This window comes from Silurus aristotelis (genome assembly GCF_946808225.1).
Source record: "Silurus aristotelis genome assembly, chromosome: 4".
Lineage (NCBI taxonomy): Eukaryota > Metazoa > Chordata > Actinopteri > Siluriformes > Siluridae > Silurus > Silurus aristotelis.
In genome coordinates this window covers 22,258,946-22,273,840 of record NC_139577.1, presented here as the reverse complement: position 1 = coordinate 22,273,840, position 14,895 = coordinate 22,258,946, and the positions used below count along the sequence as shown (strand labels likewise).

At 36.8% G+C, this 14,895-nt stretch overlaps 2 protein-coding genes and 1 long non-coding RNA gene across 5 annotated transcripts in view; 1 reads left to right on the top strand and 2 right to left on the bottom strand.

Moving 5' to 3' along the window:
* LOC310724372 overlaps nucleotides 1–14,895 on the bottom strand; it is a 97,134-nt gene that overhangs the window by 4,335 nt on the left and 77,904 nt on the right. The window lies entirely within an intron of this gene.
* Nucleotides 172–7,216, top strand: rab1ab (RAB1A, member RAS oncogene family b). The gene is made up of 6 exons (XM_083538272.1): nucleotides 172–378; nucleotides 4,412–4,484; nucleotides 5,063–5,158; nucleotides 5,403–5,498; nucleotides 5,614–5,745; nucleotides 6,206–7,216. Exons 1-6 carry the CDS (start codon nucleotides 365–367, stop codon nucleotides 6,401–6,403), a joined length of 609 nt encoding a protein of 202 aa, XP_083394398.1. The 5' UTR covers nucleotides 172–364; the 3' UTR covers nucleotides 6,404–7,216.
* On the bottom strand, nucleotides 7,832–14,623 carry cep68 (centrosomal protein 68). 3 transcript variants are annotated; one of them, XM_083538240.1, is made up of 7 exons: nucleotides 13,727–14,623; nucleotides 11,719–12,102; nucleotides 10,200–11,564; nucleotides 9,966–10,088; nucleotides 9,748–9,844; nucleotides 8,589–8,717; nucleotides 7,832–8,503 (listed from the first exon to the last, which is right to left on the bottom strand). In XM_083538240.1, exons 2-7 carry the CDS (start codon nucleotides 12,007–12,009, stop codon nucleotides 8,472–8,474), a joined length of 2,037 nt encoding a protein of 678 aa, XP_083394366.1. In that variant the 5' UTR covers nucleotides 12,010–12,102; nucleotides 13,727–14,623; the 3' UTR covers nucleotides 7,832–8,471. The 3 variants fall into 3 exon arrangements, with proteins under 3 accessions (XP_083394366.1, XP_083394365.1, XP_083394364.1); XM_083538239.1 differs by having other exon boundaries at nucleotides 14,403–14,623; XM_083538238.1 differs by lacking the exon at nucleotides 13,727–14,623 and adding an exon at nucleotides 12,490–13,697.

The following is a 14,895-nucleotide window of genomic DNA, read 5'->3' as shown; positions in this document are numbered from 1 at the left end:
AGTACCGAGTGAGACGGCCTAACAACTATGAACTCATTACCGCTGATTTGCAGTGATGGGAATTGTAGTTTTTAGGTTTGCCATTTTTAAACCGAATGTGTTACTCTTTTCAAATCCTAGAACTACTACTTCCGGGAACCTGTGCCAACGGCCTGTGACGCAGTGTGTTTGAAGAGCCGCTATTTCCTGGTTGAACAGTCAGCCATTTTGGGTTTCAAACGAGGAGCCTCTGGTCTGAGAGAGCAGCTAGCCGAGATAGTTACTTTTTTTTAATAATCAGTAGAGATTTGTTGTTTCTACATCATTTAACCCAAACGAGGTGTTATTCCAGAAGAGGAGTTAATTTCACAATATCACCTCCACGATGAATCCTGAATAGTAAGTGGAATATTTACAGAAATAGCCTGCTAGCTCTTTACCCAGCTAGCGTTAGCAAATTTTTCAACAGTGATCAGGTTTGACAGCTAGCCAGGTTAACTATTTATCAGTTCTGTCAGCAGAGGAGACTTGCTGGTCTGTGTCACAATGAAAGATTTCAGATTCAGATTTTTTTTTGTCGTTATGTAATTGCTTCTGTCTCCGAGGACGTTTATGAGTAGTTTTCGATAATAACTAGCAGTCGATCATTGACCGTTTGGGTTGACTAGCGGTTTAACCCCCAGTGTCGTCTGATGGCGAACTGTTGATTTGTCCTCTCGTTATAGTTACATTTTGATGTCGGGTTATAAATGTATCAAGCGAACTGTCACATTCACAAGATAACAATGTAGCTCAGGGCTTATAATTTAGTTAAATGGCTAATGCTGTCAAGGTGTTGTTGAGGAAATCAATTACTTCGTTCTATATGGCGATACTTTAATGAACTATAAAGCACGTGGGAATGACTGGAATCACAAAAACATCCAGAGTTATGACTTTTCTCTCACCACACTTTCACTAAATTCCTTAATTAATTTCTGTAATCAACGGTTTCACACTCCAGCTGAATATAGCTGGATAAATTTTTTTTCTCCTTATAACTGAATAAATTGATTGAGTAAAAGCAAACATTTTACAGGACTCTGTACAGGATTTAGGATATTGGTTATTTACAACTAAACAGTTCAACAGGGTTTCCTGTTTGGTCTAAAATGTTTATTGAAGATTGACATGCAGATTTCACTCATGACTGTTTGCAGCTCATACATTTCTCTGTATTTTTATTATCATATAAACCTGGCAGATCAAGCAGTTGGGTCAGTTGTACACAAACCCTAATTGATCCTTCTTTTTGTCTTGATTGATGTATAGTATAGCAGTAAGTAGAAACTGTTGCAGACCAAGTATTTGTGTTCACATTGTGTATTTATTGGTTTGCAGAATAAAGGGGAAAAAAACCTGTCAAAATCTAGTAATGGTTTGCCCACATCTTTATTTAAGCATACACTAATGCTTAAATAAACAGAAATGAGAAGTAGAAGATGCTGTGGGTGTGTTGGTTGTTTGCCATAGGCCACAAATCAGACTTTTAGTGCTTCATACTATTTTTTTATTCTTGTAGACACTGTGCTGCAGTGACTATTGTCACAGCTTTGCTTAGATATTTTTCTGAGTTTGTGAATCTATCTGTCTTTCATCAGTCTCAATTCAGAAAATAAGTGTAGGTTTGAAAAAGGAAGCCACCCTTCCTCTACTCAGCTGTGTGTTAGTCATGTGCCGGTCACATGGCAGATGACGCGGCTTTATGTGAAATGCTGAACAACTGGAAAGGCACTTGCCTTCAGGATGTGTTCATTACAATATACATTGTACTGCTATCTAGTAATATCCTTCAAAGAACGGATTTATTGCTGTAGCATTTGTTTCTGCTGGCATCATCCTTTTGATTCTTATTTTGAGAGGTTTTATTTTATTTATTCTTGTGAAGAGGCAGGTCCCATGTAAGCCTCTTCTAAGTTCATTTTGTTTTTTATAAAATATTGTATTTTTTATTTTATTTTATTTTTTTTGCATTTAGAGTGTAGGGATGCATCAAATTACAATGTTAATATTTCTTATAAGCAGACATTATGCCAGCCAATACTGTGTTTATGATAACTGTACATAAGGTGCACTGTTTATAGGACTTTAAATTTGTATTAAACAGAAAATACTAATTGATTATCTTATTTGAGAATTTGTCATACAGTATAGCAGAGCAGGAAGTGCTTTTTAGTAATGAATTTTTTTGTGTGCAAATTTACTGCATTTTGATTAACATATTTCAAAATGAGCTCTATTTTGTCAATCATTTTCTTGAAGCGAGATAGTAGTACACCTTCTGATGCTTTAAAAAAATATTTATGAAAAAGTATATTTTGAGGAAAATTGCCATTTTGTTCTGGATGTTTGTGTAGAACACAGCAGCAGTTATTTTCAGCCTAATGAGGAGTGTGTGACTCAAATTTATTGCAATGAGATCGGGCAAGAATGTACAAGGCCATTCAGCCTACCATGTTTCATAAACCTCTCTGTGCTATTCTAAATACAAAACTGTTTATAACCAAATATACAAACCCGCCACCTGAGAGCAGGGTTTTGGAGGACATCTACATAGGGGTGTGCAGCAGCACATACTAGATATTCTGCTGAGTGCACAAATCAGTAACTTATTATTTTCATGAAATACTTTCCATCTTCAGAGTTGGTAAGTGGTATTTATAATAAGGAATAAAATGGCCAACTTTTAAGGTACCAATAATCATTATGGTTGGATTTGTATGTAAATTACATACACTATCAGAAGTAAATTAGGCCACATCAGGGTATCGGGTTTGTGTACAGGAAGCATAGTTCTGTTGTTGTTTTCATTTATCATTTCAGTTAAAGGAAGTGTTATTAAGTACTTGATTAAACTTTTCCTAGATTTTGTAAGAGCAATGGAACCTTTTTTGATACCTTGCACAGAAACGGAGCATTCTGTGTCTGCTGCTCATCATACAGCTGCAGCTGCATCTGTCTCTGTTGTCTCATGAATACAAAACAGAGTGGAAGTGTTCTACATCAAACACAATAATGCAGATCCTTACTCTAAATCTTAACATGTGGTCCAGCCAATTATCTTTGCCGCCTCAATCAGCTGGAAATGGAAACACTATGAAGTGTTTAGAAGCTTGGGCACGGCAAGCTAAATTCCCCCTCTGTGGAATCCTTAATCAGCTTACTCAAGTTTCCCTTGCATCAAGCTCTTTGTCAAGTTGTATAAGTCACTGTACACTACACTGTCAAATAATGTTGTGCACTTATGTCATGCTTCTGTGTTTTTCTAAAGAGTCAGAAGTTTAGGGGTTACATATCTCTCTGGATTTCTTTGGCAAACCTGGGCAGTCATTATTTCATGGTTAAATGTACTTGTTCAGTTCATACTAGAGAAGTGGTTCCTAGTCTCTATTGATCTGTTTTTTACAGTTCATGCCTTTAATACAAAATTTCCTGTATGAGCTAATCCAGGTCAGATCAGGAAATGCACAGAGACCAGCTTCTGGTCAAGGAAGCCAGAATCTAAAAATTATTTGTTGCAGTGTAATGGTGGTTAATGTGAATAGATTGTGGGCAGCTTTTTTGTGAGTTATTGTTGACTAAATAATGGATCATTACATCCTATTTTGTACTATACTAAACACTGTTAAATCTAATGCTTGGAAATGATACTGCATAATAATTTTAACTCGCATTATAGTAGGAGGAATTTAAACCCCACCCATTAAGGCTAAATACTAAGCCCTTTATTTACCAAGTATCTGTACTTATGGTCTTTTTTCTAAACTGTACTGAAATACTGGACTTGCAGGACTGAAGTTATTGGCTTGGTTAGATCCCAAGCCAGACATTCATCTCACAATAACAATATGTTAATCATTTTAAATATTTGCGTTTGTAATGTTGTTACTGTAAAAGTAATCATTACACCTTTAAGATATTGGGTATAAGATATTAAACCCCTGACGTGGCCATACAGCGCATACAGCGTGCTACAGTTTGCTTAATTGACAACCACCAGTGTAACCGACAAGGAATCTCAAACACAGGCATGTAAATCAAGCCTCCTTATAGCAATATAAGGGCCACACCCAGACAGTTGTCTGATATGTTATAAACAGTCAGTTCAGCTGGTGGTCAGACAGTGTGTTTCTTTCCACCTTTGTTTTTATCATATATATTTTAATAGGTTAAAAATACAAATATTTTGAATATTTCCTAACCTTGTATTCTTGTGTATGTTAGGTACACTTACAAAGTCTGTTACACTACCTTATCACATTCTTCCAAAGAACAAATAATGTGAAGTAATTGACTGCATTTTGTAACTACATCTCATGTAGCTTGACTGCATCAAAATCGCTCAGTGCCTGTGTCTAATGTTTTTTTGTGTGGGTTTTTTTGCTCTCAACAGTGATTATTTATTCAAGCTGCTCTTGATTGGGGACTCCGGTGTTGGAAAGTCTTGTCTTCTCCTTCGATTTGCAGTAAGTGCTTATATTCATTTCGGTTGTAAAGCAGAAGTGATATGTCTGTGTGTGAAGCTCAGCTGAGTTTGAACAATGTGAGGTGATGCTGACATTACAGGCTTTATTTTTCAGTTCTAGTATTTGCTAAGATCTCCCTCAGATATTGGGGATTGTAGTTGACTTATGACCCATTAATACTCAAACTGAGCACATTTTTAAAACCAGCAATGGCACAATGCATTTTTTTTGCCTCATGAACCATATTTTGGAATATGAAGCTGTTGCTTCTGCACTTTATGCATTTCTTTTGCTATCTTTGCAATTTTAAAAGTTAGTGGTGCTATTTTAGCAGCAGCTGACACATTGCTGATGTTGGGTGATAATGACAGCTACATAAACATGTGAGTGTAACTTATGAAGGGCGAAAAAACATACATTACAAAACCTAATCAGATGCCTTGCTTTGTGAACAAAGTGTTTTTGTTTTCACACTGAAGACCAAGCTCCCATCTTCAGAAAAAGCAAAAAGATTTAATTGTATTTCCTAATCAACATTATATTTTGTGTAATCTTTGTTTTTGTGTTTTTTTCTTCAGGATGACACATACACAGAAAGCTACATTAGCACAATTGGTGTGGACTTCAAAATAAGAACTATAGAATTAGATGGAAAGACCATCAAACTTCAAATTGTAAGTCTCCTTCAGATCTCATTAATATTATATGATTTTTTTTATTATTATTTATTTGTTTTACATGCTGAGGTAGACAACACTAATACAACTTATGATATCCATATAGTTTATATATTTTATATTTTGCACTGGTCTCGGATGTCCTTGATCATTTCTGCAGTCTATATATGTTGAACACAGTCTTTTAAGAGGTCTGTTTTCGTCTGTGTTCATTGTGCATTTTTTAATCAACTCTTTACAGTGGGACACAGCAGGGCAGGAGAGATTTCGCACAATCACGTCGAGCTACTACAGAGGAGCACACGGCATTATTGTAGTCTACGATGTTACAGACCAGGTCAGACTGCCAGATACTATAGTTGTTTTCTAAAGCTACTTCTTGTTTTTGATAAGACTGAAAGCTGATACCAGGTGGCCTCTTTATAATGCTGATCTTTCCTTTTTCCTCTAAGGAGTCCTTCAATAATGTTAAACAGTGGCTACAGGAGATAGATCGCTATGCCAGTGAAAATGTAAACAAGTTATTGGTGGGCAACAAGTGTGACTTGACAACGAAAAAAGTGGTGGACTACACAACGGCAAAGGTTTTTTTCTCCCCCCACCCTTTTTTTCTTTTTTAAGAAATAAAACTAATAACAGGATGTAACTTGTCTGACATAATCACAATATTAAATGTAACCTTAAACTAGTCAAGCTGATGGTTCTTTCAAGCTGGGGAAAAAAAAGAAAGTGTGTGTGTATGTGTATGTGTGTATATATATATATATAATGTGCAACCTCGATACTCGAAGGGGTTATGCCAAGGTTTTGACTCTTTGTACTGTAAACTCAATAAAAATTGTGAATTACTTGTCATAAATGTTTTATTTACTACTTTAAATGAATACCATATTCAGTCGCGAGTATCGAGGTTCTACTGTACACTTATGTTTAGTTTTATTTTTCAGATAAAACGTCCTAATTTGGCTAAAGTATTTTTTTTTTTTAGCTCAAGTTTTTTGTATTGTACTATATAGGAACTAAAACATTTCCTTCTTTTCCCAGGAATTTGCTGACTCCCTTGGAATCCCTTTTCTGGAAACTAGTGCTAAGAATGCCACCAATGTGGAACAGGCCTTCATGACCATGGCTGCTGAGATCAAGAAGCGAATGGGACCTGGAGCAACAGCCGGGGGCTCGGAGAAGTCCAATGTGAAGATCCAGAGCACTCCAGTGAAGCCTGCAGCTGGGGGCTGCTGCTGAGGGCACCATGCTCCTTTACCAAAAAGTCCCAGAATCCCAAACAACAAGGCCCAACAATACCAGAGAAACAGAACTAGACCACTTATTTCCACAGAGACAAGGGTGAGATGAAGACAGGAAACAACTTAAGTTGTCTAAATTGTACTGTATGTAGCCTCACTACCAACAAAACCATAGATGAATCGACAACCATCCCGGGTCCCTCCCTTTTAAACAGGTTAACATGTCAGATATTTGGTAAAGGTCTGGGGCTGCATTGAAACACCCCTACAACCACTCCTTCCCCCCACCGAAAATAAAAAATAAAAACAGCCCCAGACTGATTTAATTTTCACACAAATGTGTGTCTGTGTGCAGGTTTCTAAGGAATATTGTGTGTATTTCTCACTGCATTTCACGGCATTCCTCTTGCAGGTTTAGTGTGGTCAAAATACAATTACTCCCTTTTTTCCTTTTCCTTTTGGTTTCCTATATTTCCTGTGTTGATTATTTCACTGTAATATCAGCATGTGTAGGTTTTTGTCCCCATATATGGTCATTTGCCAATCTGCATTTTAAACAACTGCACAACAGTGGCTGTCCAATGTCAAAAAAAAAAGATTTAGTGAAATATATGTACATATACATTATGTATATATATGTAAGATCGACTTGCCAGTTCTGTAGAAATGAAGACATTATCTAAGTAGTTTTACTTTTAAAATCTTTTGTATTTACTTTGTGGCTGCAGACTTGTACTTTTGTTGCGCTACATGTAACATTTAACAAACAAGTAAAAAATAATAAATATTGTACCACCACACTGTACAATAACACATATGTTTGCCATTCTTGATAGAACATGTAGAGACCATGTATGTGTTTTGATTATTTATTCAGCTTTCATTTGGGGGAAAGAAAAATCCTGTTCCTAATGTAATTCAAAACCAATTTCAAGTTAGCCGTTACCTGTGGAATATCTTGCACATGGCCACCTGCATATAAAACACTATGTTCTCATTTTTCATAATAAAGACAACTGAAGTCCGGCTTAAACAAGCGTGTTAATAGATGCCATATAGTTTGTGTTGCCCAATGACCAAGTATACATCGAATGCTATGCATTATATGTTGCATACCTGCATGTTCCATTATCCATGTTTCCTTATATCTAAATAATATCTAAAGAACTGTTTTGCAGTTATTAATGTCTAATGTAAGAACAGACTACTTTAAGAGCAGAATGTATTCTCTTTTGAAACTCCTCAAAGTTAATTGTATTCAATAGCAATTATTAAAATTGAAACAGCATTTAAATCCTTATATTGCCAAGTGAACATTGGAAATAATTAAGCTTTTGTCAGGTGTGTCATATCTTTTTTAGATATGCTATATTTAAAAGTAAAAGATAAAAATATTATTTTCTCAATAGAACACATGACAGAAAAATAATGGTTGTGCAAAGTTTATTATTCTTTGTGATAGAAAAACTGCAACTAAGACTAATTTTTATTAATCCAAAAACTACTTTCTTTACTTGAACATGGGGTGTCTGAAAATCTTTACAAGATCTTTACTGCGGTCTCTTTACAATGAGATGTAAAACTATACATAACATTAAAAAAGGCACACACTGTGCAGCCTGGACAACAGTGTGCTCTCAGCCGAGGCAGAAACTAAAGCTGCAGGCCTGCTATTGAGGAGGCCTCTTATTAAAACTTAATGAATAGCCCTTATAACCTGAGATCCTGCTGTGTACCAGGACAGAAGAGCACTTAACTGTTACATAAAGTAAAATAATACTATAATGACATACACTGACTTTTTGTAACATAAGAATATATACAGTACATGTAACTGAACATATATGAATCAGATGATGTGCAAAAACAAAGTGCGTCTGTGGTAACAGTTGACATACAATACAATTATTCTTTAAAATATAACAACAGTGCTTCAAAGTAAATGTTTTAAAGGGTAACACACAAAACATGACCATAAATGTAATTATGGCAGAACCTTTTTTTTACACAACTCATGCAGTAGCACCTGCACATAAAAGTCCTGAAAGACACAGGCACATTGAATTCTACTGATCCTGACTGCTGAATGATGTCTCTTCTGTTGGAAAAATGAGAATCAATGTTTTTAGGACAATACACTTACGTGCAAAACATTTAAACAATTTGAGCTCAGCATTGCTTACCTGTGTTATTCCACGAGTTTGGATCGGTTAGACAGTCCATGGTGGATAGGATCGAGGAGAAGAGGTGCTCTGAATGACTCTCCAAAGCATGAGACTGCCTCTCTATTAATGTCAGTGTATCCTTCAGAACTGAATACCAATAAGAGTGAGAGAATATAAAACAAAATTATTCTGTAAACATTAATTAGTTGATGCACTTTAATAACTGTTGGTTTTTATATGTATACATGTACAGTATACGATTACTACATATTGGTGATGACAATGCAATGGAACAAAAACAGTACTGCATTTATCTCAATCATGCATGGTCTTTTTCTCCAGCTGGACTGCTGTCACACATGACTGTGATATTGGGTTACACTGCACTATTTGTTTACAACCGCAGTGCTCTAACTGGATGGCACGCACACAGGAAAAATGAGCCACTGTTTTTGCAAAGTAAAGAAGAACGTGCTTTAACAGCACTTCGATCCTTCTGAAGGATCATTACACAATACAGCTGTTCTTTTTAACGGATTAAAGGAAAAACCAATGACAAACATTTTGAGGAATTGTGACGTAGCAGCATGCTTTCCGTTTGAGAACATTCAGGACATCTATCGGTCACTGTGACCACCAGAGGGAGCTATTAACTGACATGAATACTTGTTTGTTACAGCATTTGACCTGTAGAGCTTATTGCATACCAGAAGCGAAAGGAAGAAGTTTTGTCACCCAATATATTACATCAAAGTGAGATTCTCTTGTTCACATATAGCATCTTGTTAGGAAGCTGGGGTCACAGCACAGGGTCTGGCATAATACAGCACATCACAAGGGCCATGCTCAAGGGCCAAAAACTGGTAGCTTAACGAATGGTGTCATGAGACATAATGGTCATGCGATCTAGACCATTATATGATTTTTACTTGTGATTGTTATTAAATAAATAAAACATTGCACGAGTATAACAATAATTTAATTATTTAGTAATTAAAATTTGGTACTTGAACAAATTCAGTAAAAAAATTATAGAAACGTGTAATCACAATGCTTATTAAATTTAATTAACAAAATGGACATAAAATGTGTAATTACACATCTAATTGTTCTCAATACATGCAAGTAAAAAAATAATAGAAATTCACTATCACTATAGTCACTATCAGACACTCACAGGGAGATGTTGAGTTTATGCAGCTCAAAAGTAATTCTCCAGTCTGGAGGACAGATGTTGTAAGTGGTTTGTGGGCTTGGACTTCCTCCTGAAAACTCTGGAAATAATAATTGATTTATTAACTGATTTGTTGAAAAAAAAAAAAATCTTGGAAATGTTTGCAAGGAATCAGACTATGCATACATCCAGTTATCCTATATTATTTTCATAGTACTGACCTTATAGTCAGCTAGAGAGGCTTTAACACTGTCAATATTCCCTGAAGGAGGTGAAAGCATGTCCATCCTTTCCACCACCTTGTGCAACCACTGAATCAGTTTTTCTAAATTTGAGCAAAAACTCTGAGAAAAAACAACAGAAGTCACATTAGAGTTCATGTCACGGGCAGTTAATTAATTCCAATAGACAGTTGGAATATCCTCTGGGGGGCAATATCTCAATTTTCAACTCACTTGTAAGTTCTGCAACAGGGACTCTTGTGTCCTTTCCACACTTTCATCAATCTCTGTCTTTCTTTTAAACTCATACAAAGTCATTTCTCTTAGCTGATCCACAGTGGCTTCCATGTCCCCCAGATTATCTCTGGTTACCTGCACTCTAGTATCCAGTCTTTTCTTCTGCTCTATAAGAAGAACCTTTTTAGCAGACTGTTGCAAATAAGAGTCCTCATCTGCCTTTCCCGCTTGCATTAAAGATCTAAAAGACACACTCTGCTGCTCCAGAACCTCCTGGTTGGTGGTGACTGGCTGGTTTATTTGTGCTGTGATGTCTTTTAGTTTCTGAGTAAGGTCCTGAATCTCATGTAGCTGTTCGGGCAACTGGAGAAACTCCTCATCCCACTCGCCAAGTGACCTCAAACTGGGTAAGACGCTTGTGGACCTGATAAATGTTGGAGTAGACCTGGATGTGGAAAAGACGTCAAATTTCTTATAGTGAGAGTTGCATTTTCCTTCACATTCCAGACTTTCCAATGATAAACCCACCTGCTCTAATGAATTCAGGCTTCTAGACACTCTAATGTCTGATGGCTTGGACTGTGCCAGCTTCATCAGATTTTGACATTGAAATCCAAATGGTTGACTAGAAGCTGGACCAGATCTACCCTGCCTCATTCCTGAAACAGGCTTGTCCAAAAAAGAAAGACTAAAAGAGTTAAGAAAACTATCAACTTCAATGCCAGAGTCTTGTAAAGGTTGATCAGTTTGCAACTTGTGTTCATTTGAACTCCAGTTAAAAGTCATGTTGGGCCTTAGAGGATATGTATAATCCAGGAGGGTCTGATACTCCTTGTCAGGGTCCCAGCTGGGAGACTTGCGGTCTGGAGAAGGTGGTAAGGTACTGGGGATAGCGCAATCCCAGTAAGTGGATTGATACTGGGACATTTGTTTAGGTGCCGATGAATAGCTTTTGTTTCTCAGTGAAAAGTCAGCATTAAGCAGAGAATTTATCTCTTGCTTGGATGCTCTTGTGTTTGATCTTTGGAAGGTACGAGCTTGAGCAGTGTATGAAAGAGGCAAAATCCTCTGTGTGGAAGTCCACATAGGACTTATTGGTATTGTAAGGTTCAAATCATCTAATGGGGAGCTAGAAAGGCTCCTGTTTTCAACTTTGCTTGCTGAAGGACCAGGGCTATAATTAGGTTCCTCATGAGAAGAGCATAGCCTGAGATCTGACAAATTCAAGGAAGCACAAAGGTCTTCTCTGGATGCTGAAAGAGAAGTAGTAATGACCTTTGGAACATTTGTACTATCCAACATGTTAGAATCCAAGCGTTCATCTTGCATTTGACAATTTGCTTGGAAATTGCTCATGTGAACCTATGAAATAAAAAAAAATGTTTTAATATTTAAAACAATCAAAGAATCATTAACAGAAACACAATATAATAGTGTGTGCATGAATTAGAATAATGTAAAAGTTCATAAAGTAGTCACAAAATCTGCAACTATTAGAACATTGAGATCAACTCACCCTTTCAGAGTGCTCATGTGTGAGAGGATTCTTCAGGATTGAAGTGTGGTGCTCTGTTGAGATCAGTGGCTTTCGGGCAGTATACAAGCTCCTGCCTGTCATGTACCTAGAAGTAGGTGCCATGGTAACAGTTTTTTTGCTAGCACCACTTTCTCTGTCAAAGTTTCTACAGTCCGGGCCATGCATTGACCTTGATCGGTTACTGGCTCCTTGTGTGAGATGTCGAGTGTAGGCACTGCGAATAAATGCTGGGATCCTGCTTTTACGCCTCCCATAGTTACTCTGCTCCATCTGATACAAGGTGTCTGATAAATCAATTCCCAGAGCCCTAGGAACACACTGAATTCTTGATATGCCCCATTTGATCTCTCTAAGAAAGATGAACTGCCAAAGGAAGGTGAACAAAAGTGAGAAGTCACTATCAGATCAGCATTCATGAAGTATCATTATGTAAAAGGTTATAGTAAACTAAAATTTAGCAGGACATTGCATGTGAAAAGTAAAACGAGCTTTGTTAAATGTAATGATGCGTTTGCTACTTGATATGGCTCAACAAACTCATAAAGAGGACATGCTCAGGCTTGCCTGTTATTCAAGATTAAATGTGCTCAATGAACACTGCCACAAAATACAGAGAATGTTCCAGGAAACAAGAGAGAAAGTCAACAAATATAAATGAACTCATATAAAAAAAAAAACAATACATTTCACAATCAAATGTAAATATCCCCTATACTTAATATTATAAAATTACTATATGCATATATCTACCTCCATCAAATCCAACTTCAGTGCATTTGATAGTGAAATTAATTTTACTTCTGTAGAAGATGTAAATGCTGGTGGAAGGTAACTCTTGCCATTTTTCTGCTTGTTTGGCTCAGTCATTTCATGTACTTCTGGTTTCCATGGTGAAAGACAGGATCACTTCTCTAAAAAGCTGTTCCCATGATGAGTGCAACACTAGGAGTAATGTTCTTTGATTTAAAATCTCAGTGTTTTCAAGATTAGGCTGCCAAAAGACAATGGAAAACTGGCATATGACCATTTTACAATCAAGCCTTCTGGTAATCAGTCTATTGTAAAATCATGTGTCAAATATATTGCAGTGGTCTTACAGCGAGTACACTGTGTGTAATGGTCTCCTATACCACCTAGCTTTGTGTTCAGTGTTCCTGGTAAATAAAATCAGAGGTTGACCGATATGGATTTTTCTCTGGGCGATATTTAAAAAGCAGGGCATATGTGATGCCGTTTATTTTGGACGATTTTGTTTTTTCCTCTTATCTCATAAAATCGAATAGTTAATAAATAAGACATGATACAGAAAATTGCTTAAAAGTAAGTTTTATTGAACAAGCCTCCTCAATTGGCACACGTGTTACCAGGTTTTGGCGGCGACAAACTCTAAATAAATATTTTGCTGGGCGAATTAGCACACGAGAAAAACAATTAAACACGCTTTTTGTCATTCTTGCGCTTGTCCTTGAAATTTGGCATACATAATCAAAAACAAAAAGCTCACGAATATGTACGTTAGTAATTGCGCAGGTGCTTTATATAGTCACAGTTGTAGTTTTTCCGGTTCCCCTTTTGGGACGCGGAATACAGACTACTGCCACCTGCTGGTACGGGAAAGTTCTTTTCTCATGCAAGCGCAGAACGTTATCTCACGATTTGGTGTGTCAGATGCGCCTGCTTAATAATCGGCCTAATTTGCAGCACAATCAGCCAGTGGTGATTAATTCAAACATGCCAAAACATCGATCAATCGGTCGACCTCTAGACTGATGAAATGGTTTGAAAAGATGTATGAATAAATTAATTAATTAAGACTTTGGTAAAGCTTAACAGGTATCTCAAAGAGTGAAATTCTGATGTGGCTAATGTATTCAATGTTTGAAGGCATGGCATTGTATTGACAGTGGTAATTTAAATGTAAATGCATGCTTGTAAATTGTTATAACTCATGATTGCATTGTGGGATGTCTCTGTAGCCTATACATACCTACTACAAGCTCAGCAATAAGACGTCCTACGTGTTTGGACACCACCATGGCAACTAGAGACTGAGAGAGCATTGAACCAAAATGCCAATCCTCAGTGCTCTGTTAGCCCTTACAATGTTTGTGCTGTCCCAATTCAACAATTGTGCAGTGCATAAAGCAGTGCATGATAACCTAATGGTTTGGGAACTAACCAATCAAAGAATCAAAATGAATTTGCCCAGTGACTCTCAACATCTGACTGTTCTGTCCAGACCCACCAGTTGAACAGGACAGTGTGAAGACTTTTATATGGTTATTCTATCACATTCCCTATTTAGAAGTGAAACAAGCTTTTAAAAGGCACAGCAGAGGAAAGCAGCAGGCAAAACGTTTTCTTGGACTAGTAATAGCTCTCGAACTAGAATGAAACTGAAAGGTATTTTCATTGTTGGCATTAAAGGACAAATGACTGAATGTTTAACTCAGGAACATCTGTACGTTTTACACATAACCAAAAAATAGCCAGTCATTGATCAGCAGCAGCGACAAACTATCGAGTAACTGCCGCCGATGAGGGACAACTACAGTATATACCGCGTCCATTTATATGACTAGATGTTACACCGCTTCTGCACAAAGACAATATCCGATGTTAGTAGGCAGCCATCTTATGCAGGCTAAGAACAGTGTAAATACCTCTTTTTTCCCCCAGATGTGACGCAGAAGGTTTTAAAAGGTTTAGTGTATATGAAATTCTCGGACGTTTAGCAGTAAAAAAAAAAAAAATACAGTGCAGTCCGGTATTAAAGCAGTTCCTATTAAAGACTAGCGGAAAAGCGGAAGAGCTCGAGAGAGCCAGCCAATAGCAACACCAGCCTCCCTAACAGACCGACCATAGCGGAGGTACACTGAGCTTCCTCTTTTCTGCTTTTTAGGGGGGTAAGCCCGTAGTGCAAAATCTCCTATTATCTTTGTCCTTTGTCATGCAGGGTGCAGATATGGAATTAGTTAATAATAATAATAATAATAATAATAATAATAATAATAATAATAATAGTCAATGCAGTGAGAACACCGAGGAAGTCTGAATAAAAATCAACATTAAAAAAATCAATTTTGAAAATCTTGAAAGGCATTTTTACTCAAAATCCTATAAACTGATACTGCACGGGCTATAATGTACACTAAG

What these genes read in the sequence shown, in the direction of transcription:
- cep68 (XM_083538238.1), bottom strand. Translation starts at nt 12,606, where the DNA reads ATGACTGAGCCAAACAAGCAGAAAAATGGCAAGAGTTACCTTCCACCA. An exon ending in TGAAGTTGGATTTGATGGAG is followed by an intron (nt 12,103 to 12,489) that starts GTAGATATATGC and finishes TTCCTTTGGCAG; the next exon opens with TTCATCTTTCTTAGAGAGAT. An exon ending in CCTCTCTAGCTGACTATAAG is followed by an intron (nt 9,845 to 9,965) that starts GTCAGTACTATG and finishes TATTATTTCCAG; the next exon opens with AGTTTTCAGGAGGAAGTCCA.
- rab1ab (XM_083538272.1), top strand. An exon ending in TCTACGATGTTACAGACCAG is followed by an intron (nt 5,499 to 5,613) that starts GTCAGACTGCCA and finishes TTTTCCTCTAAG; the next exon opens with GAGTCCTTCAATAATGTTAA. An exon ending in TGGACTACACAACGGCAAAG is followed by an intron (nt 5,746 to 6,205) that starts GTTTTTTTCTCC and finishes TTCTTTTCCCAG; the next exon opens with GAATTTGCTGACTCCCTTGG.